At 28.5% G+C, this 24,771-nt stretch overlaps 2 protein-coding genes and 1 pseudogene across 2 annotated transcripts in view; 2 read left to right on the plus strand and 1 right to left on the minus strand.

Moving 5' to 3' along the window:
* Positions 1-348, plus strand: part of LOC107163263 (sushi domain containing 2 mesh) — a 16,955-nt gene extending 16,607 nt beyond the window's left edge. The window contains exon 17 of the mRNA XM_015510590.2: positions 56-348. Within this exon, the coding sequence (XP_015366076.2) occupies positions 56-206 (151 nt within the window). The 3' untranslated portion in view covers positions 207-348. The remainder of the gene's footprint in view (positions 1-55) is intronic.
* Positions 246-23,786, minus strand: LOC107163268 (uncharacterized). The gene is made up of 10 exons (XM_015510599.2): positions 23,501-23,786; positions 8,522-8,624; positions 8,270-8,450; positions 8,059-8,188; positions 6,489-6,638; positions 6,337-6,414; positions 4,614-4,701; positions 4,423-4,526; positions 4,079-4,181; positions 246-3,221 (listed from the first exon to the last, which is right to left on the minus strand). Exons 2-10 carry the CDS (start codon positions 8,574-8,576, stop codon positions 1,981-1,983), a joined length of 2,130 nt encoding a protein of 709 aa, XP_015366085.2. The 5' UTR covers positions 8,577-8,624; positions 23,501-23,786; the 3' UTR covers positions 246-1,980.
* Positions 14,794-15,098, plus strand: LOC149057226 (uncharacterized; annotated as a pseudogene).
* Positions 23,787-24,771: the final 985 nt, after the last annotated feature.

Genomic DNA, 24,771 nt, shown 5'->3' on the forward strand with positions numbered 1-24,771 from the left:
TCACTCGGGGACTATTTTTTAAAATTCGTTTCGTTTTCTTGGTTGACATATTCAGTCGATTGCGAGGCTTGTCGAGACGACACTCACGGCAATCGCGCGATGATGCTCTTGACCAAAGCGGTGGCGAAGAATTGCAGCAACAGGACGATGAGGGGATGACGGATACGGTCGAGGAAAATCGTCAGAGAGAAACGGAAATCAACTGAAAACCGGCAAGCGGTTTTCGGACTTCAAAAGCCATGTCATCAATATATATTTATAATATATTTAGATATAATTTTGTTCCACTTTGTAATAATTAGTTTTAATTTTTTCAACAATTTTTAAATATATAATATAATATAATAATGTCGATTTCAAAATATTATTATATGTTGGTCATAAAACATAAATACAAAAATACATGGTTTTACGTAAAATAAATATTTAACATATTTATAAATACACAATAATAATATAAATAAAAGTATACAAGCATAAAAAAAAGGATAATAATGAAAAATAATATGCCGAAAAAATCAGGTCTGTTTTTGCGATATAAATATGTGTATATTGTTAGTACGTATACGTAAAGAGTAATTTATTTGATATTTTGATTAAAAAATTACACGAGGTTAATGTTTTTGTTATCGTTTATATTCAATACAACCAATAATCTATGTATGTATATATTATGTAATAGTCGATCGACCGTCAAAATACTGCAGAGATCATCACGGTTCATTACGTCTCAATCGATCGAATTAATAATAATAATAATAATAATAATAATAAAAAAAAATGTTATTTTGAATTCACTCTCAAATAGGATCGCATAAAAATAAGTCTACGATAAGATATATCACAACCTGTCGGTGAAAAATACTCTGAACAGTCTGAACTGCACATCGTTACTATATCAAACGGGAAATTTCGTCCCGACGGTTCGCTGTCCGTCGTCATCTGGACTTAATTAGCGTACGCGTCATTTAATTCCGCGACCGTATACCTGGTAATTGGTAAGCGTGGTCAAAATAGTGACACATGCACGAGTTATGGTCGGACGGGGTGATCTGTTGGTAGAAGGGGCAAGAACACGGCGACGCGACGTATCGTATGTATAACGAGCGTATTGTTAATAATATTGTCGAAAGGTAAACATTTAAATAAAAAATCCCTATTAAATACTTAAATTAATGGACAGCGTGGTAAATTTATAACTGGAAGGAACTTTAACAACGAAAAAAACGGGCAAGGGAATAACAATTATTAAATTTTAGATAAATTTGGTAAAATTATTATTAAAATATATGTCTTAAACGTTTTGAAATCACAGATCAACAGTTATGAACAAATTAACGAAAAACAAATATCGTTACTAGAACATTAATAATTTTAAAGACTCAATAACATATTATGTAAATATAATATAGGTACCTATTATAATATATATTATCTAAATAACTTTTTGAAATATATACGACTATTCGATCTGATGAAAAAATATTTGTTCAAAATAACATATAATATACTACAATATTATTATACTCTCTTACTATGAATATATAATAAAATATATAATTTTTATAACATGAACATATTTATTATATTAATTTTATAAAATGGTAATCTGTTGAATTATTATATTATTATCAAGTTTTTTTTTTTTATCGAAATATATATTGCATATGTACAATGTACGTGTTTATTGTATAACGAATGTTTTAACGAAAGTCACAACCTAAGTTATAACCATTGATTTCATAGTCTCGTTCAAGACTATTCAAGTAAAAAGTAAACAACCATCATCTAGCACCGTTCTAAGGAATAAAATATATTTAACTGTGAAAAAAGCGATTATACTAATTATTGTCGTATTGCACGAAAATAGTTAATCGCCCCACAAGTCGAGAGAAGTGAGATATACTATAACAACAACCGGAAAGGGTTAAAGTGGAATTGACGAGAAAAAAGAAGTATGTACGTAAGTAGGTTTTTCGCTCAGTTCCGCTGTTGCTGCAACAGTCGCTTTTCCCACTCCTCCCTGCGCTGCTGTATGCGCTTGAACCTGGGCACGACTTCGGCGGCCGCCGCTGCCGCCGCAACTGTCCGGTTCTCGTTGACGTCCACCACCACGTGCTCGCCGTGGCGGTTATCGTTGTCCACCACAACGACGACCACACGGTCCTCGGACGCCACTGCGACCTGCTGTTCCACCGGCCACTCGTTGTTTGCGGTCATCGCATTATTGTCGCCGTCACCGTCGTCACCACGGTCGACCTCGGCCGACAACAACAACAATTCCGGTTCACCGTCTTTGCCCAACTTCAGCGACCGCCGGGCGAATACCTTGAGCAGTTCGGGTTGCTGTTGGTCGTCACGCTTCTTCCTCCGCACCACCACGTCGGCCGCGGTGCCTCCTCCGCCGTTGTAGAGTTTGGATGGACGCGGAGCGGGCACCGGGCGCAGGTGTTGTTGACTACCGTCGGTACCGCTTACTTGGTGTTCCGAGTCGCTTGAACTGTAACTCCGATGCCGTTCATCGGCGATTATCGATACCGCCACAGCCGAATCGATCGACTCGTCCAGAGCGGCACTGGACACGCTGTCCGACGACGACGATTTCTGGACGGACGACGCGTCGCCACTGGACGTGGAGTCGTCATCCGTGGTGGCCGCCTGGTGCGAGTGATGCTGTCCGAGGCTAAACGACTGCTTGATCGGCGCGAACGTGTCCGGCTCGAAAACGTCCTCGGCGGGAGCCACTGACGGCACGGTGACGAGATGATGCTGTGGACCGTAATCGGGTGGCATGTCTGGTGGATACGACAGCTGCATGCGGCTGGCCGGCGGCGGTTCTTCGCGTTGTCGTGGCCTCGCACCAGTCGCCTCGTCGAACAGGAACCGATCCACGTCCACGTCTTCGGTGGATGCGGACTTGGCGGCGGCAGCTTTTTTCTTGGTGCTTCGACGTGACAACAAGCGATGGAAAAAGCCCTCTTCGCGCCGCGGAACGTTCTCCACGGAAATTTCGTCCACCGACGTATCCAAGTCACAGGACCCGACTGTCGAGACAGTGGCGGCGCAAGCAGTGTCGGTGATAGCGACAGGCACCGCAGTAGTGATGACTGTATGGTTTGTAGTAGTAGTGGTGGAGGTGGTGGTGGAGGTGTTGGTGGTGGTGGTGGTGGAGGTGGTAGTTTTAGTGTTTGAGGTGATGGTGCTGATGGTGGTGGTGCCATCTGCAAAAAAAATAGATAAACACGTGTAGTAAATAATAGTGAGTGCAAGGTAAAAAAAAATTTTTAATTTAAATCTGAAAAATCCGCGTGGCGTGGAATAACGAAAGAAAAAAGCAATAATAATTATTATAAAGTATATAGGCACATCTAAGCGTCGGCCCAAACACGAACGCGCGAGAGTTGATCTACCTATATCTAAATCTTATCCAGCAATAACATGAAATTTTAGAACGGCACTAGCAATGCATTTTTCCATCGACTAGTCATTGTTATTGCAGTTTTCATCGTTGCGTAGTCCACGGAACCGCCGCATAGGGGACACAGGTCCTCTTCGCTGATGGCGGACAGTCTTTTTCTCGTCGACGCCAAATCGTCGTCGCCACAGAAGTTACTACTCCTCGGTTCACAGTTGCTACCACTACTCGCACTAGTATTACACACGAAGTAACTCTCCAGAAACGCCAAATACCCTTCGGGATAAGCGTACAAATTCAGTCTAATTCTACCTTGAGTCACGTCGATTTGTCGTGGTTGTTGTTGTTGTTGTGGCGGTGGTGATGGTGGTATAATTGGTGGTGATTGAGGTCGTTTGCGGATCGAAAACGGAGGAGAAATCTTGTTAAATCCGACAGGGCGGACGGACGAACTCCGCACGAAATACGGGAGCGTGTCGTTTCGAACGCGATATGCGCCGGAACGGCTACGGCTGAGGCAACCGCAAAGCCGAAAAGCGCGGGACCGTCTATTCGGTGGTATTTTATGTTTCGGTTTAGCAAAAGCGTTATTTTTTGACGGCCGTTTAGCTTTGAATTTGCTTGGATAATAAGCGGAATAGCTTTGGCCGTAATTGTATATACCTGCTGTGTCGGCAGTCTGAGGCTTGGTTTCGGGTGAAGTTGACCGGCCTGAGTGCTCTTCGTTCACTTCAGGCGTCGCGGGAAGAGCATTCGTCACAGACAGCTGAGTGTAAAACATCGATGATTATACGTATCGTTGATATATTAATATCAATACAGTGAAATTTCCATAATTTGACGTCTCACGGGATACAAAGAAATTCGTTTATTACAGAAAAATGTGTTAAATAGAATTAAATTAATTTGGTACTCAAAAATATTTCGTTAAACAAAATATTTTGTAAAATGGAAATTTCATTGTATTTGAAAATTAAAAATAACACAATTGTATTATCAAGACTTACAGGTTTTTTGCTGCGAGGGTTGCCGTGCTTTCTTTTGGGTCTGATTGCCATTCGGTGTTTAGCTACGTCATGACTAAGAGGAACGCTTGTCGAATAGTCACCGTCTGCAAAAAGTATAACCATAGGTTCACATTACTAATACATACATCAATATAACAATAAAAATATTAAATGACGCTCGTGACGTTTACCCGAACTGTCAAGATGAGTTTGAGACGTGCGCTTGTCGTGTAACGATATTTTGGACGAATGTCGAGAATTGTGTGCTCCAAAAGAATCCTTTAAGAAAGATAGTATTTATTAAAAATAACAGTATAATTTTTATTTTTTAAACGTTTTTGTTCAAAAAGGAATTTTAAAAGGACGCCACACCGGCATGTGTTGTCTTCGTCTTTTAAGTGCATAACGTGGTAAATTTTATGCTCAGCAGTTCCAATTTAGCTCCGTCATTTTACAACTTAGAGTAAATTGACCTCTTATAAGAATTAATGGTAATATTATTATCTAGGTTTTCATAGAGGCTTTTTATTATATTTCAATTTTGAAGCGAGTTATGAGTATTTTAAGATATACAAGCAATTCACAGTGTCAGTTTTAAAAATACTCATAAGTTGCTTCAAAATTGAAATATAATAAAAAGCCTCTGTGAAAACCTAGATAATAATGTTACCTTTAATTCTTATAAGAGGTCAATTTACTCTAAGTTGTAAACTAACTAACTGCTGAGCATAAAATTTGCCATGTTACGCACTTGAAAGACGAAGACAACACATGCAGGTGTGGCGTCCTCTTAATTTAAACAATCTATTGATAAAATGTGATATAACACGTGTTATTTGTTTTTACAATTAGTTATAACTAGTGAAATTATTAATTATTAAAAATTTTGTTGGAATGCTTAAAAAAATTCCAAGACATTTTCAATAGGTTTTAGTTAGAAGGAAGTCGTAAACTTATGTGTAGCTCTGTCTAACAAGGAAAATCTATGAATTGAATTCTTACTATAGTTAATATAAGAACAAATTTTCTTAATATCGAACTTGTAATGAATAATATACACTAAGTGAGTGAAGTTTTTTTTATAATTTTTTATTAAAATGAGTTAACAGTACATAAATAATAAGTTTTTTCATATTCATAAAACTCGTTTTCTTCTTCACTTTTATTGCTTCAACTTTCGATCCTAACTATATAGAGTTAGATCCCCTTGTCCTACAACTGTATAGAGAACTACCCCAGCTCATCAACATATTTTTTACTCGTCACAACAATATTGTTGTGTCATTCTTTATTCTGTCTATCGATTATGTCTCTATCTGTCTATTCTGCCTTCATCTCACCCTAAACCGTTTTAAAATTTAAATATGAGAAAGAAAACTTTTCATTCGAGTAGTTTATACTGTCCTTGATAATAAGTATTTTTTTTTTCTAATATTATTAATAAACAATTGTGAGGATCCAATACGTTTAGGTATGCAATGTTGGATGTGTGTTGTACAGAGTTAATAGACGGTACACCGTTTTCTTGATAATTAATGTTATTACATAACCTCTAACAACAAATGTAAACTACATAAGAGTATAAGACATTACTAATGTGAAATTAAATTGCTCTAATTTATTAACGCGTAAATGTATACTTCGAAGAAAAAGATTTATGCCTTTGTGCTTGGCACGTTTTTTTTAATGTATCGAACATTCGAATACATATTAAATGAATGATACGAGTATATATTTAAATATTTTCAAATTTGAGTTGATTTGTATTCAACTGTATATTAGTTATACATATATTGAGTATTTTAATAATAATTACTAAATTTAATGTACATTTATCATGCGTGGACAGTAAATTTTATTATACTGAAACCAAATTTAAAATAGATTTTAGCTATAATATAATAAGTGTCATACTTCGTCCATTTCAGAACTGCCCATACTAAGGAGTGACCCATCACTGCATGTGCTATGTGAAGATTTAGTTATCAGCTCCTGGTAATAAATTTTCAAATACCATTATTTATTAGAATAAGTTTGACAAAAAAGTTTAAGCTATATAGTTTTACTTTGCTCAATCGGAGATCGTTGCCAGTCGCAATAGTAGGAGAATGCATTGATGGACTTCGTGGGAGTCCTAAATCTTCATTGTCCATATCAAAACTATCATCGTCATCTTGAATTTTTCTTCGTCTTCTTACTGCTTCTAGCAATTCAGCCTTTTTGTAAGTTAAAATAATTTTATTACAAAAAATTACACATTCGAATACAATTTTAGTATGGTATTAAACATAAATTTGTTATTCTATGGATAATATTATAATAATATTATAATCATAATACATCCGCTTATAATCTGTTCGTGTATTTAAATCAGTTTAACTCTGAATTATAATTTTTTGCAACTGTGCACTTCAGTAATTACTGTGCAGTTTAGTGGTAATATGATAAGTAAAAATGAATTATCTATTTTTTGATAATAACTTCTAAAAGGAACCGATAAACAGGAACAGATTTATACTATATTTTTGGATTCCATTGATTATCAAAGACAACTTATAATTACAATTAAATATTAAAGACTAACATCAAGTAAATATATTATTAAAATTATCAAATTGTTTTCATTTTTAACTATTAGTATTTAATTATTCGTAAGGAATATTCAAAAAAACTTCAATTGTTGCCATAATATTATACATAATTTTAAAGTTCTTCGTAAAGTATGAGGTACAAGTTTAAAAACATAAATAATTATTATTTGTATATAGAATCAACTATCAAGTTTATAATAGCATTAATATCAACAGACATAGGAGGTATCACAACAGGGCGTTACACATGGTGGTTTGCTATACAGAAATGATTAAAGGTCACGGTCAGCTGGGTTCCCGCAATTCTCCCTATCCGAAATGCTTCGGGCCATTGTAATGTCTGGTACACATACTAAATATAATAGGTCGTTAATGCACTGACGCGCGCATCAACCTCGCTTATCTAATTTTAATCGAGAGAAAATATATAATGCACGCAAACTAATAAATATGATATTATTATGGTTCCAGGTTGATTTCAGATAAGTATTTTTAACTATATAGAACTGTATTTTTTTTTAAATTTTTATTATTTAACTTAATCAAAACAATAATTTACTTACTTGAGCCATATTTTTTTAAGCGAACATAAAATAAACTTATTTGTTCAAAAGTTATGACGATACTAATTCAGAGTTTCAGTTTCTGTTAGACAGTAAATCTGAATAGACATACAACACTACATCATTCATACGACTTTATATTTTATATAAATATACATAATTCATCGAACGCTGCATGGCAGTATGTGATTTGTTTAAAAAATATCAGAAAAAACAAGTGTTTGACAAATTAAACGGAAATTAGCTATTGTGCTTTGCACTATTTAAAAAAATAAAACGAACAATACTAATGACTGTAATGTATTGAAAACAATGATAAAATGTACTAAGATAATGTGAATATAAATATAATATTCTAAAATACCCATAATACATTAATACCTATAGTAACGAAATCATATTTTTTGCGTATATTATTACATAATAAAAATAAATTCTATATAATAATTATTATAAAAATCAAGAATGGAATTTTTAATTACCTGTATATTGGCTTGAGGAAATCCTAACCGCGGCACGGATACAGCAGATTCAGAATCGGATTGACCAGAATGTTGTTCAGGGTTGAACACACTGTCGTGGCTAACGCTTAGTATAGTGGAGTGTAAGCTTCTATAATTAATTTAAAAACTTCATTAAAAAGTTGACCTGGAGCATGAAAGACGAAGAAAGAAGTTTATTATTTGTACATACCGCCTCCTGGTAAATGGTTCGTCAATCAGCTGACTAGTCGAACGACTTCTGGATGTATCCAAACTAGGTGGTTCTACAATATTTTCACATGATTTGACTTCGTTGGGCTCAGGGCTCTGAGCTTTACGTCTGAATATTCGACGTAGACGTCTAAGTGGATTAAATCGACGTACTTTGGGTTCTATAAATATTTTTACAATTTGAAGATATCATTTAAATGGATTTTTTGTAATAATTTTTTAATAAATTTACCTGGTCTCTGGACCACATGTTCCGATTGCGGTGATGATTCCCGCACACAAGACATAGTGTGTAAATAGCATATAGTTTATTTTATATTTTTCGTAGCATTTGGCTATAATAAAAAACAATAAAGATTAATCGATTTGATAAAAGTCTTTGAACATTTATTTAAAAAAAAGCACATTAATCTTTATTTAATTCGTGAGATTAACGTCATTATGTACTTCAATAAATTTAGGTTTCTCTGTTCGCCAAATACGAAAAACATATGGCTCCCTATTGTGTATTAGTATACATTATATACATTGAACATTTCTTTTCGACTGAACTATGTTATAGAAAAAAGAAAACACAGATTTATGTGCCGTTACTTTTAAAACTATAGTCAATCTACCAAAATATAAAACCATGCCAAAATAATAAACTAAATAAACTAAATATAAACCAAATCAATGGAAAGACAAGCGAATACAATATAATATATAGCTTACGCTTTCATAAACAATTGTCTCATAAAAAATGAAACATTTAATTGGATTAAAAATTAGACTTGGTAGTGTTGATGATTGTTGTCTATTGATGTATTAACCGCGTGTCTGTATTACATTACATTGAGAATGTTAATACTTTAGGATTTGATTGATTTAAAAAAATATATAATAAAAGCAACATAAAATCAAACTTTGTGCATCAATATCAAGGCATAACCTTACCAACTTAGTAATGACTTATAAGAAATTCGTATGAATCATTAACATACAAAATAACAATTATGTTTATATACACTTATTGGTTTTTACCTAAATATAGGCATTATACGCAAGTAACTATATTATATATTACACTATGGTATATATGGTATATATATATATAGGGTGTCCCGTGAGGATTTCCCCGTTGTGATATTTCACGAAATAATGGAGATATCAAAAATATTAGTTTTGTTATAAGACTCGCTGCAGGGATAGAACTATAATTACTTCATTTTTAAATTTAATTTAAATGTTTTGTTAAAATTTAAGATATATATATTTATATTTAATTATTTCCAAAAATATTAAAGATAGCCATTTTGTAGTTTATTTTTCTGAAAATATTGACGTTTTAAAATTTCATTTTCATTTATTTCCTGGTTTTTAATAGTTTTTCTAGGTTTGAAGAAATAAAATATGATTATAACTAGGCACATTGAAAGTGTTAGGCCGCCAGGCCGGTCGTACGAGAATGCGAGCGGCGTAGCGTGTTACATGTTTGATAACACTATATGGTGTTATAATTCGTAATTTTTCTCAAAACAAAAAAAAAATTAAATGAAGAAAATAATGAAAATAAAATTTTGAAACGTTAATATTTTCATAAAAATAAACTCTACAAAATGGCTATAGTTGATTTTTTTTGGAAATAATTAAATAAAAATATGTATTTTAAACTTTTTTTACCAAAACATTAAAATATGAAATAATTTTTGTTCTTATTCCTGAGAGTTTTATTACAAAACCAGAATTTCGATATCTTCATATTTTAGGAGATATCACAATGGGTAAATCCTCGCGGGACACCTGTATACATATATTTTTTTAATAGTGAATAGGACAACAGCTTATAAAGGTTACAGGCGTTAAAAAAGTAGGTAATTTAATTTTAAATTTAACGGACATACTTTATTACATTTTCTGGTAATTGGAATACTTATACTCTAAAGATGAAAAAAATAATTGTATATTAGGTAGTTAGTACCTAATTCACGATAAAAAATTTTAGTTTAAGTCAATAATATTTTATAATTGTATTATATATTTTTTTTTTTTATTATTAAGAATAAGCCCTCGGCGACATCGGCCATTGGGAATAATTGTATATTATATTATGTTTACATGTGGTTAATAATTATGAGTGGGCCGTTGTTTTATCGATAGCCCATAATATTATACAAGTAGGTAACACAGGAAAACATAACAGCAAGAGCCACCCAATATATATTTTATATATTATATATATCTCACAGTTTTTATATAATTCATTGTTCATTTATTGACATCAGTTTATTAGTTAAAATATTTTTGTAGCATATTATCAATATAAAATACATATAATAAAATATAAATAAAGGATCTGTTTAATCCTAGATAATATAATCTTGCTAACAATCTTTTGTAATGTATTCATATTGTTTTATACTATTATAATATTGAGGTATCTATATAATTTTTAAATTTTACAATATTTAAGCCCTAAAGTACTTTGCAATTTATAAATTACCTAACAAAATAAATTAAAATTGTAGGTTTTACTTTGGGGTTTTGATTTTAATAAATTATCGACTTCTACTGCCCTACTTTTAAGTAAACATAGGTATTTTATTCTAAAATTAATTTATCATAATAATCTATTTGGATAATATATTATTATAAATTATAACCCTACAAAGTTTCAATATTAAAAAAAAATATATTATTACGTAAGATTTAATTATTTAAAAAACTATAAAAAACTTTTATGAAACTATTTATACTACTGTTTTTTTTAAAATGTTATTTGAGGTTTTTGAAATTAACAAGAAAATGAACATGTTTTCTTAAAAAAAGTGAACGTACAACACAACTATTGATTTATTTTTACGAATTGAACGTTAACTTCATATAAATGAATTACATTTTAGATTCTAAACGGAGCGAAGAATGTATTGATTTTACTATGATGTGTGTGTATTTTTTTTGTCTGTCATCACGTTTTGGGGCAGTAAAAATGCTTCGACTTTCGACTTCAGTACCTTCTTAGATCAGAAAGTGAATCTAGTTGGTCCTTTTTGAGGTTAAAAGTAAAAATTTATCAATATCATATATCAATATTTTTCTTAATAATCGGGATAAACAAACTAAAAATTAAGGAAAAAACAGGAATTTTTACGCACAATCAATTTTCGACAAAATCGATTTTGGTTTTTGATTACCTATGTAACTTTAAAACAAATGACCATCGATACATAAAATTTTCTTCGAATGTTTATATAAGTATTTTCTATCCACCATGCAATTTTCAAAAATTTTCGACCCAAGTCGAACTATTCATAGGCATATGCAATTTTCGATCATTATTAGTTTTTTTTAAATTAATATCGATAAAAATTTATTTGTTGGATAGAAAACTTTAAAAATTGAATACAAGGCTCTTAACATATTGTTTCAATAGCAGTTGAAAAATAAAATAAATTCATAGTCACAATTTTTTTTTATAAGCATTCAAAGTTTGAATTTTGATGAAATAAGTAAAAATGACGAAAATTCGCAAATTATTTTTATTTAGAAATTCATAAAAAATTCTTATAATTTAATAAAAATTTATTACAAGATTTCTTACAAGTTTGTCAATCTTTAACATAAAAAAAAATCCACCAGAAAGTCAAATTAAGTTTTTTTTTTATTAAGAATAAAGGCTTCGACAGCAGAGGTCATTAGCCTGGAAAAGTTTCACATTGTACAATTAAAATTAAGTTTTTACAACAATGGATTTTTACAACTAGATTTCTCATTTAGCGATTTTCTTATTTTGGCGTAACTCTAAAACAAATGACCGCAGATACAGACTTTAAATTTTCACTGAATGTTTATATAGGCATTTTCTATATTTGATAAAATTTTAAAAATATTTTGATTAGTTTGGAACTGTTTACTGACATTTTAATTTTTCAACTTTGTTAGTTTTTTTTTCTATTAAGGTCAATAAAATGTTATTGGTTGGGTCAAAAAATTTTAAAATTTAATAAAAGGCTTCCAACATATCGTTTATTTAAGTCAAGTAGTTTTGTTTTTAAAATGTTTAAAATGTCAATATTATTTTTATGATTATTAGTTAATTAATTTGAATCCAAATAACTTTTTAATTTTTCATTGCCACGTTTTCCGTTATATTTTGTGTATTATATTATAATTTACCTATCTTAAAATGATGGATATAGTGATATAGTGATATATATATATGTATATTATATAGTGATTACTTCTATTATAAATACACAGCTGATACAATAAGACCCAAGTAAAATCATCCGTAAGTCTATCGGTACTAGGTATATTAAAGACACAGAAAATAACTGATACTGAAACTATTTTATGTTAGTGTATCACAGTTCAATTATAATTCATATAATATACATTTTTTATATCATGATATATATATATCCTCATAAAAATAATTTTTCATAAGCTGAGGAAAATATATAGGTATATAATAAGTACCTACTCATAGGGGGAAACTCGTACATATTAAGATACTATACAAATAAGACTCAAAATCATTTATTTATAAATAATTGTTGTTCAATATTTTATAACAACAATCAATAATTAAATTAGATTTTGATCCCTAGTAGATTAGATTACGTTATACTTACTATTAATATATCCTTACTTCAAGGAAATTCTATAGCGGTAAACGTTTGAAACGTTTGATGACGGAGAAATTCAGACTATTTGCTAAACGAATCTTTAAACGTTGGCAATCATTGTATACGCTATAATCCAGTGTTAGCAGGCTTTAGTTATAGTAACCAGAACCGTGGTTTATGAATTTAAACCTTACAAACGTTTCATACATTAGCATTTGTATTGTAAAACGTTTCCGCAATAGAATTTCCTCTTTGTTAACATTAGATAAACATAAAATAATGAAGTCTTTTAAATAATTTACAGATAATTTAATACAATTTCCATTATCATAAATACAAAAAAAATGTATGAATTTATTTCTACAGCGATAGTTAGAAATTTAGACGAAATACTAAATTCTAAGCGTTGTGTTTAAAAATATAGTTAAGGTGTTCAATATATTCAACAAGTAATAATAAGAATTAAAACATGATAATCACAAAAACACAGGTCCCTAAAATGGTTACTAAAACCTTTTTTATGAATACTATGTATTTTATTATACTCATGTCTCACATCATAATTATTATATTCTAATATAACATATTATTTAACTATTGATAAGTAGTAATAATCAATTATTGTAAAAATTATAGTTACAGATAATTATTATGACAATAAATTGAAATGTCTCTACTAATTTACAGTTTGAACATTATTGGTAAAATAAGTTACTGCTTTAAGACATAATAAAATGTATCCCTCATGAGATATGATTTATATATTATATACTTATTATAAGTTAAATTTTTTAATCCAATTTATAAAACATAACTACTACTAAACATGATAATATAATAAATTTATTTTATTTTGTTTTACATATAGTTTTATTTATTTATTTCACTAATATCAACAGAAATTTTAAAATTGGTATTTTAAATTAAAACTTAAAAAAATAGAAAATCAGGAAATTTAAAATGTACATAATGTAATAATTACATTATTTATGAATAGGGTACGGAGCAAAGCGGTAATGTTTAACAGTCCGAATTGTGAACCCACTTTCTCTTTTTTATAGTTGTGATTATAATGTATAGAAATGACATCTTTTAATTTTCATCATTGTGTTGTTTTTATTTTTAGAGAATTTGCAATTGTTATGTCAAAATAAAAAAACTCAAATCATGTAATAACTAACAACATTAGAAAACAATTCTTCAATCCAGAAAATTGGAAATGATATGAAGAGTGAATTTTCACTTATAAAATATTATACCTATTAAAGTATTAAATAATGATACAAACACTTACAATCGTCTAGATGTGGAAATATTAAATTAAAAATAGAATTATCATTTGAAAAGAAGAGAAGAACATCATTATTTTTAAATTGTCTAATAATTTTATCAAGATCTGTTATTATTAGAATCATTGTTGATATACTAATCACTATTAACATAATATTAATACAATTCACATGACACATATTTGCATAAATGATAATTATTATAATTTATAACACAATATAAACTCAGTTCAATAATGTAATTAATGATAAACTGATAACTATGAATATCAAGGCGCGGTAATATAATAGTATAATAACTAATTTTTAATTATACGCAGGATATACCAATAAGTTACGTATATAAAAACATGTTTCAATGAAGAAATAAGTTTAGCGATTTACATTGTTACTATGGTTATAACGTACAAATGTTATGTCAATCAATTTAAATGAAACCATTATAAACGTATAACAGACATACAGTGCAAAACTCATAAGTATTACTCATTTTCAGGTATGTATTTTTGTTAATAAACATAATTTTTTTTTTTCAATAACTTATAATTAAAGTATGATATCTATAAATTAGTCATTTGCATCTTTCTTGCATGACCTGATTAATTGTTACTTGAATTCAAAGGTCTATAGATTTTTTTATTTCCTGCAAGAATAAAAAAAATACAATGGCTGATGGTGAAAAGTCGTAAGATGATTTTTCCATACATATGTATTCACATCTAAAGTTGTATAGTTTCCATTCAAACTACACTTAGAGAAACATTAGATTTTCCCGTGGTTCATTGGAGCAACTGTAATTGTTTCGCCCATAATTTATCTTATTCAGAAAACTACCAACTCTGAAGATAATGTAAAGTTATGGGCTGAGAAAAGGAGGAAAGAAGAAGAACATTACAAACATAAGTGGGATTAGACAAGATTTTACTAACGATTTTAATTAAATAAATTGTATTTTGATTAATTTTATACACATAAATAAATGTTGTTGTATACTAATAATATAATGAATTTTATAACAGAAAACAAATAACTGATTATTTTTTTTTAAAGGTATCAACATTTTTATGTTAAAGTATAGAAAAGGAACAAAGAACTATCTATAGTAGGACAAACTCGTGACACTGCTTCCAGGTCAAGTCATTAATACTCAAATAGAAATATAGAAATTATAATGATACCAAAATTTTTCATAAAATTATAAATGTTAGGAACACCTGAAAACCACTTACTGTTTATTTAAGTGACTAGAATTGGCCATATAAGGACCAAAACAGAGTTCGTAAATTCGTCCGTGGCCATGGCTTGACCTTTAGTAACTTTTTCTATAGGTATTTATTAGTTTTTTACCTACCTTTCTAAACAATATATTATGTTATATTTTTATTTTATTATTAAGAGTAAAGGCTTCAACAGCTAGATCGGTATATGTTATTCTAGTAGAGTAAACTAGCTTTTAAATTTATATGTGACTATTTAATATTAAGTATATTTACCAAATAATTAATTATTTATTATATTTACAATTGTATTCAATAAATAATGATTCTATTTCTAAATTTAATATTCAATTACACGTAAAAAAATATCTACTATACAACTGCACTACCGTCTACCATGCATAACATTTAATTTGAGTGAATAACTCAATTATTTTACCTTCAATAAATTAATTTTGATTTTGTAAATATTTATTAATTTAAAATATATTACAATAAGTGATCAACAATTAAGTATAAAATCAAATTAGCCAAAAATCAGTTATAATTTAAATTATAATATCAATTTGTCCTTCATCTAAAGTGCAGCTGTGAGAAACTTGCCAAATATGTATTATAGGTTAAACACATGGCGATTGTATTTAGACACAGTATTTTACGTTTCATAACAATGTTTTTATATATATATATATAGAACCAGTCACGCCCGCACAGTTTTAATCCAACTACGTTGTAAAACGAGTCGAACGACTATTTTAAAAACAATCCAATGTTTTTCTATATAATCACTCGATAGAGATAGGTGGATTGGACGGATATGATCATGGTTACCGGAAGTATGTATCAGTAATGTTAAACAACCCATATCTTCCTTCCGGCTTTTGTATAATATAAAATCCAAAAATGCAAAAATGTATTTTTTTCTTTAAAAATAAGAATTTAAATCAAATGTTTATATTGTTTCTATAATAAAAGAATAATTAGATAACATTTGTGAATAATAGATTAAATTCAATTTTTAAATTTTAGAGCACACTGCACACCCGTTGTCTCAGTCTTGCACACATAGCTTATTGCATAATCCATTTTAATTTTTTTTTAAGGTAAAATTATTATCATATTTCTTGATATTTTAATTTAAAAAAGCAATTTAAGATAATTTTAAAAATTTACAAAATATTTACAGTTCTAAAAAGCTCGTAACTTGTTTTTAAAATATCAAAATAAAAACCTCCAAGATGTCCTAGATAAAAATCTTTAATTTTTATTATTGATTAATTCACTGTAATTTTAAAAATAACAGTAAAATGGATTTTTGTGAATGCACAATTTGCTATGTTGTACATTTGTATAGCGGAGACAACTGCACGTATGGGTGTACTTATCTCTTATAGAAAAGAGTATTATTAAAAAATAAATAAACACATAGGTAATTGATTATTTTACCGTACCATATTTTTAAGATATATATTTTAAAAAATAAAGTGTATTATTGTTAATTTGTTCAGCAAATAAATAATATTAAAGTAAAAGATATGTGATTATGTGAACTTGAATCATCATGAAACTAAATAACAAATACATTGGGTTAGAAAAAATGTATAAACAAGCACTATCAGTAATATGCATACAGATCTGTAAAAAGAACAATTATAGATATTTTAATTACATTATTTGAATTAACATAATACATATTAAAGACTAAATTATTTATGGTAATAACTTGTAGGTATGAATACTATACAACTTAATTCTTGAGACAGTTAATAGTTTGTATTAATTAAATTTTTATTTTTCAAAAAGTTGGTACAATAGTCAATAATAATCGAAATTTATATGTAAATAAATTAAATATACTAGCAAAGCATGCTCGTAAAATAATATTGACTTGTATATTAAATACCAGAAATACAGTTATAATAAGCGCATCGCCCACTAGGTTTTATTTTTTACTGGGTCGTAATAGCAATAATAAAATAATAAGTAGAAAAATCTCGAGACGTGCGTTATCATATAAACGTGCAGGCAACTGACTCAGTGATGTTTAAACCAGATCAAATTACAACAAGGAACAGAATGGAGGTTCCAATGAAATTTAAGTAACCCATTTTTTTAGATATAACTATAGCACTGAACTGCTTTTAATGTTTAGTTATATTATGTTATATAATAAATTAATAAATACTTTACGATTAGATTTTTAGAAATTAAAATTCATAGACAATTATTCTGCTTAGAAATATTAAATTTAAAATGTATGCAATCTTTCAAAAATGTTAATATAACGATAGTCTACCATTAAAAGTATCATCATGTACCTTTATTAGGCATGATCTTTGAAATGATTACTTTACAATACGAGCAGCAACTGAGCAAGTGGCTTATATTAAATAGTCAATTCTTGAGTGAAGAAACCATCCATTATTCATTAGTGGAACTAAAAAATGATGTTGAGAGGTTTATGTTAGTCGCTTAGAGGTCATCAACGAAACAAAGTTGATCAATTTAGTTATTTCGATTAGGTATATATTTAATAATGCATGTTTAATGAATGGTTTAATTCAAATAAATTACGATAAACTTATAACATTTGTCATGGTTTTAAAGCATTTTTACACTATACACAAATATACCTGTTTGGTTATTTTATATGTTATTTTACAATTGATTATAATAATGTTGTATTTAAATAAAATTGATTACTTACAGTAATCAATATTATCTTAAGACGAAGTAAGAAAAAAATATAAGTTTTATTGCACATCTCCAAAAATGACAAATTTTATTTATAATAATTTTAAGATTAACCAAATCTAATTTATTCAAATATTACAACTCGTACATGCAGGCATTCGATACTTTATGCAACCTATAGACAGGGATAGATCTTACAAATACTGCCGGAAATCCTCACGAATATCGGATAACATGGTGTATATACCACCACTGTATACCACGTATGTTGTATATAATGAAACTGTGAAACTCATAAAGTCATAAGTATAACCTAACAGTGATAAGTGATAAGTTTAAATTTACTTGTTGATTTGTATCAAAAGATAATATTATAATAACATAAATAAATTAAATAAGTACAGGAATTTTCAGACATTTTTACTCCATATTTATACATTGGTACAAAATATTATTTAGTATCAGAACATAGACAATCAGGAATGTATAATTATTTTTACTTAAGTCTGTTATGTCAGCACTGCAAATGTTGGCAACATGACAAAAAATTTAAAGATAAAAAATAAATGGGGGAAAAGTTAGAAAATTCAAACGCATAATATACAATATACTTTTTTATAATATAATATTACCGAGAATATTATAATTAATAATAATATTTAATAGTTAATAATAGATGATAATATCAAAATAAATATTATGTACACAATAGCTAACAGTAATTTTAAAGCATAAATATTTTACTAAAAATAATACATATTTTAAAGTTATAGACAAGACATTTTCGAGTTACAGCTCCGTGTGACCGTGTTATTATAAGATTTAATTTCTATAGGAAATCGGTGTACAAATCATTGGAAATCTAATATAATCAACAATTTTATGTAGCGGTTTACCCTTATGTTATAACATCGTAAAATATGTTATGACGAGTTAAATACAAATCAGATATACGTCTACTGTCTAGTATACTTATATATTATATATTATATAATATATATATCAATATATAATAATGAAAATACTTAGTTTTCAAATTCATTGATAATGATTATATATTATTTACATAATGATTTATGTAAAAACTAACTCTGAAAAAAGGGGTCTATCGAGCTATCAGTTCGCTCAAAATCATAATTTCGATATCATTATTCAAAATTTATTTTTGAACTATCGTATAATTCAACACTAACATTATATTCTATTCAATGAAAATATACAACGTGAAAATTATCGAAAACTACTTTACAGCAGATTAAGTTCCTCGGTTTTTTTCTCGTAGATTTTCCGACCTTCAGACTTTCTACATCTACAGATATGATACATTTTGGTATGTGATTTAATTGTTGTCCTATATTTTTTAATATAACTTATAAGATTTAAGTTAAACTAAGAGTGTAAAATAGATTTTAAATACCTAGCAAAAGCTATGATTGTAAAAAAAACAAAAATTATAAATATATTTACGTGGCTTGGTGAGGCGCGGTCGTACGCTCTATCTGCGGAAACGCACTGAGCGTAAGTACCGGCCGCAGTTGCTAGCTCCCGGATGGGTGACCACCCGGGATTTTTAGCAACATATCCTCACCACACATACACAAACACGTGTTACAACCCTACCAACTCAAAAACCTACAAACATGTATACAAAAATAACTCCTACCGTACCACCCCCACACCCAATGGCCTATGTTGCCGCGGGTTCCCCTAAAAAAAAAAAATAAAAAAATAAAATATATTTACTAGCTTCAGCTCGATCATTGAGCCTGCATTATTAGTTTAGCGAACTGTGCTAATAACGAATTGTACACATTGTACTTTCTGCAATCGATCTTCACACATGTTCAGTATCAGCATAAGTAATAACTAATAAGTATCAGACATTTATATATGGATAAATGTTATGTTAACATTAATTTACCATATTATAATAAATAACTATTAATACTTCCAAAATTATCTCTTTTTTGAACTAATTATGTAATTATACCATACTAAAATAATTATTAATTTAAAATTAGTGGTTATCTATATATTATAATCTAATAGATCTAATTTTGATGAACCTACCTACTTAGATAGGTACATGAATTATTATTATTAATTATTTATTTTATTTTTAATTAGTAGCTGCTTAAATGCAGGGAATACCCAAAAGTTATTTGAACTGGTTATCTACTAAAATTGAAAATTATATAATTTAATAATAAAAATATCAAGTGGAACCTCGATAACTCAAATCTGTTGGTGCGAAAAAAAAATTTGAGTTATCAAAAATTGGACTTAAAGAAGTTCTAGTTTTCAAGGTTATACTGTATGTTTAACTAAGACAATGATAAAAAATAAACATTATTATCGAGGGCTTCTTATAGGTTTTTATTATATTTTAATTTAAAAGCGAGTTATGAGTATTTTAAGATATATAAGTCTTTATATTGTATTATTACGCCAATACTCCAATAATAAATGTTTCTCTTATGTATAAATATGTATATTAATACCTCGTAAAATTTATTAGTTAAAAATTCTATAAAATACTATAATGCGTTCATTTTCCAAAGTCGGAGGCTTTCCAAACCGGCTGGCCTCCCTCCACACGTCATACAATGTTATAATATTTTAGTTTAATTTGTTAAAATTACTGATTATAAATAATTATTACAGATTGTAATTATAATTTTGTCTTAAAAATAAAAAAAACGTTATACTTTTTGGTTTTATAATTATTCAAGAATAATATGGGATTTATTGATTTACCAAGACCAATTTGTTTTCAAAAAAATGGATAAATCGATTCCATAAAAACCTATATACTCAAATATCGAACCTATAAGAAAAAACTGAAAATTATTTCTACCAGTTTTTATAAATTTAAAGCTTAGAAAAATCGATAAATAGGTATTATAATGAATATAAACAGTAACTAGTGAAGTCGATACAAAATCAGCCAAATACTAAATTAGAAAAGTGGGCATAGAAATTACCAGTGGAATTACCAAAGGAGTCCTATGCAAAACTCTCGATTCAAATTTTAATGAAAAATCAAATTTTTAAAATTTTTGTTCAAAACTAATTGTATAAATATTTATTGTAGGTACCTATATTATACAAAATATAGAAGATTTTAAATCTTAAAAAATAATCTCATCTTTCAATTATTCAAATTTGTATACCTAACATACAAGTAATAATAGAATATGTAAAGTTAAGGTATATTTATATTAAATAGGTAATAATATAAAATAGAATTGTATGATATAATATCTATAATTATTATGGTAGTTTTGATATTTTCAGACACTTGCTCTTTTATCTATGGAGAATGCATTGACTTCAACAATAACATTTAACAAAATCATAACTGAGTTTGCATTTTTGCAATGCTCAAAAGTCAAAACACATAACAATATTAACTTATAAAATATAATTTTTTTAATTAAATAATACTGTAATAAAACATGTAAACACTGCATTATTAATACCAAAATGCTATGACTCTTGATATTTAATAATTTATGATAAATTGTATTATTGGAACTTGGAAGTAATAAAAAGGGTCCGGACAAACATTTAATACAGGAGCTCAGAATTTGATATGGAGGCCCTGCTTCTATTATATTATTACGGAATAAACTAGCACCAACACAACCAAAGACAAATAAATAATAATCAGTTGTCGCCAAATAAGTTTTTCAACAATAAATTTTTCCTGCCAACTAATTCCTGGTTGGCTGGTTGTCTTTATTAAGTGATAGGTGGAAAGGTTCAAGAGATAAAAAAATGTTAAAAATTGTCCAAATAAAAATACGTAACAATACAATAATACAAAAATTATTCATACCTATGTCATACTTTGCAAAAATTATTTGAATTATAAATATAAACTTAGAAGTTTACAGGAAAAATATATGAGAAGAATCTGGAATGACATAAATCCAGCTAAAACTAGATATCTCAGAAAAAGTCAAATAACTAATAGGTAATGTCTGAAAATATACTTCTTAATTTGATAAAATATTAGATTAAGGGTGTCAGTTTTTTCAATTTTCTGCATTTCAATAAAATTTTAAATGAAACATTATATTTTAGTTGGTATCTTAAGAGAACATTATACCCGCATGTGTTGTCCCCGTCTTACAAGAGGCGTAACATACCAAATTTTAAGCTCAGCAGATCACATTTAGCCGGGCATTTAGCTCCATGAATTAAAAATTTAGAGTGAATTGACCTCTTATAATATTAAAGGTGACATTATTATTGAGGGCTTCTCATAAACTTTTTATTATATTTTAGTTTTAAAGCGAGTTATGAGTATTTTAAAATTGTAATTTTTTTGTATATCTTAAAATACTCATAACTCGCTTTTAAATTAAAATATAATAAAAACCTATAAGAAGCCCTCGATAATAATGTTTATTTTTTATCATTGTCTTAGTTAAACATACAGTATAACCTTGAAAACTAGAACTTCTTTAAGTCCAATTTTTGATAACTCAAATTTTTTTTTCGCACCAACAGATTTGAGTTATCGAGGTTCCACTTGATATTTTTATTATTAAATTAAATACTCATTTAAGATACCAAAGATTGCTAAAATTATCTGAGTATAAGTATTTCAACATCAAATGAGGTTACTAAATATCATTAACTTACTTAATTGTGAAGATCATTAACAGTTTAATCCATTAGGTACTTAATATAGGCATATAGGTAATAACGAGGGTAATAACTAGAAAATCTAAGAACAGCATACTGTCTTTAGAGGAAAATATTATGTTTATTTTAATGAATTTATTTATTTTAACAAGTACCAAGTATCTTAATTCAATAGTGAAAATACTAGCACAGCTATATTGCTAAATAATGAAAATTACCTTGAATTTATAACTGTATTCCAAGATAATATAACTTTTATTTACATTGTAACATGTTCAAAAATATTTTTATCTAAGCAAATATTAGTTTGAAACTAAGTTTCTTTTACCTATTTACTTTATGTAACAAGTTATTTTTTTTTTATTATAACCTATATTGTATGTAGCCTGGTATTGAAGTACAACTTAAAAACAATTTAGATACCAACTTAATTTTAAATCTGTGCTATTAGGTTCATATTGAATAATCACTACACCTATTAATAAACCTAAATATCGGTTATTCTAACATAGGAACCATAGGGTTCTTTAATTGAAATAAACATAAAATCGCCTTCTAGTAATTTTAACAAGTATAAAGAAAAGTAATATGAGTAATTATAAAATATTTTGATGCAATACCATTGTTGTCAGACAGACATCGCCTATTTTACTAAAATATATTCTGTACCTACAGAATACTTTACACACAATACATGGTTATTGGGGTATTTGTAAACAAATAACAACTATCAAAAAAAAATCCTTACCTTAAGTTTAAAAACATATCTGCTGATCCAAATTTGATTCATAATAATCATTGGAAAATGAAAATATTATTACCAGAGTTACACGATTAATGAATTTTCTATTAACTTTAACACAGACCTAAACAACTACACTATACATTTAACAGTTAAACATTTTAAATAGAAATCAACAAGAAAAAAAAATGTTCAATAATAATTATTATACTTTAAAACAAACTACAAAAAAAATTAAAAAAATAAATTACACCAACACACTTGCACGAGACGCACGGACCGACTGCAAATGATAAAAAAAAAAATGAGAAACAAAAACATAACGGGTCGTTCACAGCTGCATTTTCAGTGTCGCCAAATGTGTTCAGCAACTCCATAATTATTGTACTAAAACCTTATTCATGAACATTAATATTGTACTGTGAATATTTTTCATCATTATGTTATTATTGTTATTAATACCTATTTTATAATGAACCCCAACGGCCCAACATAATGTGTGTACTGTGTAGTCCGAAATTTGAATTGTGTATTACGGATGTATTACAGATTCAGTCTTATTTATTTATTTAAATACTAATAAATAAGACTGTAGAAATCTGAAATACAGACTAGAATGACTAGATATAAGTAGGTACCAACTAATAGGTTATAGGTAGTATCTGTATGTCCAATATACAACTCAAATTTTCGAAAAAATAATATTTTCTAGTTTTCTATTTAGTAATCAAAAAATGTGAAGTACGAATTTTCATAAAAAATAAGGGCTATTAATAGGTACTATAATAATATTATTCTTCCGCGTGCACTAAACTACACGAAATTAAACAAGATGTTTTCTCATGGCCTCATCCAACACACCTTCCTAGAAAATTCGAAGTTATACTAATAAGACTACGGATCGGCCACACCAAGATCACTCACAGTTATTTAAGGAGTAAAAACGATCCCCCGATATGCACAACTTGCGGCACGTACCTATCAGTCAAACACATTATGACTGAATGTCTATCATATACCGATTCAAGATTGGAATCAAATCTCCCTGAACACCTGGCAGAATCACTTGGCCACAACAACTCTTCACTCGCAGCCACCTTCAACTTCATTTCATTGGCAGAACTTCAAAACAAAATTTAAAAAAAAAAAAAAAAAAATGCATAAGAAATGTAAAAACTGTAAATTATAGATGTAAATAATGTAATTTCATTGTTCCCAACGGCCGATGTCGCCGAGGGCTTATTCTTAATAAAATAATAATAATAATAATAATATTA

This window comes from Diuraphis noxia, unplaced genomic scaffold (genome assembly GCF_037042655.1).
Source record: "Diuraphis noxia isolate RWA-SAM2 unplaced genomic scaffold, SU_Dnox_SAM2 contig0003, whole genome shotgun sequence".
In the NCBI taxonomy this organism is placed as follows: domain Eukaryota; kingdom Metazoa; phylum Arthropoda; class Insecta; order Hemiptera; family Aphididae; genus Diuraphis; species Diuraphis noxia.

Excerpts from the sequence above, each read along its gene's own strand:
- LOC107163268 (XM_015510599.2), bottom strand. The coding sequence starts at position 8,576 with ATGTCTTGTGTGCGGGAATCATCACCGCAATCGGAACATGTGGTCCAG. Across the intron at positions 4,702-6,336 it reads GCAGTTCTGAAATGGACGAA|GATTCTTTTGGAGCACACAA; the intron begins GTATGACACTTA and ends TCTTTCTTAAAG. Across the intron at positions 3,222-4,078 it reads TCAGACTGCCGACACAGCAG|ATGGCACCACCACCATCAGC; the intron begins GTATATACAATT and ends TTTTTTTTGCAG.